This window comes from Triticum urartu, unplaced genomic scaffold (assembly GCF_003073215.2).
Source record: "Triticum urartu cultivar G1812 unplaced genomic scaffold, Tu2.1 TuUngrouped_contig_5172, whole genome shotgun sequence".
Taxonomy (NCBI): domain Eukaryota; kingdom Viridiplantae; phylum Streptophyta; class Magnoliopsida; order Poales; family Poaceae; genus Triticum; species Triticum urartu.
Window position 1 is genome coordinate 1 of NW_024115824.1, and position 1,851 is coordinate 1,851.

General features: G+C 57.2%; 1 protein-coding gene across 1 annotated transcript; it reads left to right on the forward strand.

The window, feature by feature from the left end:
- Positions 1-109: 109 nt before the first annotated feature.
- LOC125528869 (mitogen-activated protein kinase kinase 5-like) lies at positions 110-825 on the forward strand (the record flags this gene model as incomplete). The annotated part of the gene is given in 1 exon segment (XM_048693292.1): positions 110-825. A coding segment is annotated over 1 exon segment (429 nt), but the record flags the coding sequence as incomplete, so codon positions are not given.
- Between the last annotated feature and the right edge of the window lie 1,026 nt (positions 826-1,851).

Sequence of the window (1,851 nt, forward strand, 5' to 3'; positions counted from 1 at the left end):
GGACGTGGCGCGGCAGATGCTGTCGGGGATCGCCTACCTCCACCGGCGCCACATCGTGCACCGCGACATCAAGCCGTCCAACCTGCTCATCGACTGCGGGCGGCGCGTGAAGATCGCCGACTTCGGGGTGGGGCGCATCCTGAACCAGACCATGGACCCCTGCAACTCCTCCGTGGGCACCATCGCGTACATGAGCCCCGAGCGCATCAACACCGACCTCAACGACGGCAACTACAACGGCTACGCCGGCGACATCTGGAGCTTCGGCCTCAGCATCCTCGAGTTCTACCTGGGCCGCTTCCCGCTCGGGGAGAACCTGGGGAAGCAGGGCGACTGGGCGGCCCTCATGTGCGCCATCTGCTACTCCGAGTCGCCGGCGGCGCCGCCCCCCGCGTCCCCGGAGCTGCGGAGCTTCATCAGCTGCTGCCTCCAGAAACACCCGGCGAAGCGGCCGTCCGCGGCGCAGCTGCTGCAGCACCGGTTCATCGCCTCGCCGCCGCCGCAGCAGCCGCAGGCCCTCGCCGCCCCGCCGTGCTGACGGCTCCCCGCCGTAACCAAGTTAAATTCGGAGGGATCATGGGTGGACGGTGGCCGGTGGCGAGACGTGGGATCTAGGAGGAGGGGCGATCGATCTTTCCTCCTCTTAGCCATTTTGGGTAGTGAAGCCACCACCACAAATTTACCCATCCAATCCCTCTGTTGTTGCCGTCGCTCCTGAAATTAAGCTCAAGCTTTTTCTTTAGTTCCTGTTAATGTCAATTAAATGTTGTCCCCTCCAAAAGATGATGATTATTCTGATGATGATGATGATGATGATTCTGATGATTATTCTGATGATGATACAGTATGGGCTGTTAAAAATGCAATTTCTTGTTCCGAATTTGATCTGCTAGGAATTGTAGGGAGACGATGAGATGACGACAGGAGAAGCTTCTTGGATGCCGAGGCGGATTCGGCCGGATCGCCACCATGGATATAAAATATAAAAATGGAACAAATTTTTGAAACGGGGGGACCAGAGCAGCCAACTTTAATCGGAGCCCTCTCTTGCTTCTCCCTCTGGTGTTCTTGGTGAATCGCATCGGGCATCCTCTTTATTCGCGTGAAAAAGATGGGCGCTCCTAGTAGCGATCGCAATGGCCGTCTATGTATGTAGAGAGAGTAGGCGCAATCATGCAAGGCACATCGGAGCAGCAGCAATAATGGGCGCATCCATCCGCAAATATTCCGGCACCGTTGCTTCCTTCCTTTTCCTCCCTCGCTTGTCAGTCGCGTTGCGCTCTCCTCTCTCCCCTTTTGTTTCGGGCCCTACCCGATGGCTTTGGATTCTGGTGGTCATTTTTGGCCCCGTGCTAATTCGCCATGGGAGTAAAAGGAAGCGCACGAGAGAGGGACCCGTGCTTGGAATGGGAATGGGAATGGATAGATTTGTAGGCCTTGGAAAGGGGCGGCACACACAAAAGGAGCGGCGCGGCCCAGAGCTCCATTCACGGAGGCAGCCCATGTGGCGCGGCGTGGAGCTTTCTTTCGTGCTCGCTCGTACGTACCCGCTGTACGTACATGTCCCATGACTCTGGCCGGTAGGCCCGGCCGGGAATATTTTGCAAGTAAATGGTCGTGTGCTGCGTGCTGCACAAACCGCAGTAAGTGGAGACACGCCTCTTCTCGTGCCATGCCATGCCATGCATTGTGCACTGGCACGCAGGCGGCACGAAGATTCCTCGCTCCTGCAAATTAATGGCGTGTTTCACCATTGGCAGCTTGGTGGATTCTTCTGGGAAAGGCGCGTGTGTGAGAGAGAGAGGAGAGAGGTCCCTGGCTACGGCTAGGTACCTACTCCTACGTAGGACG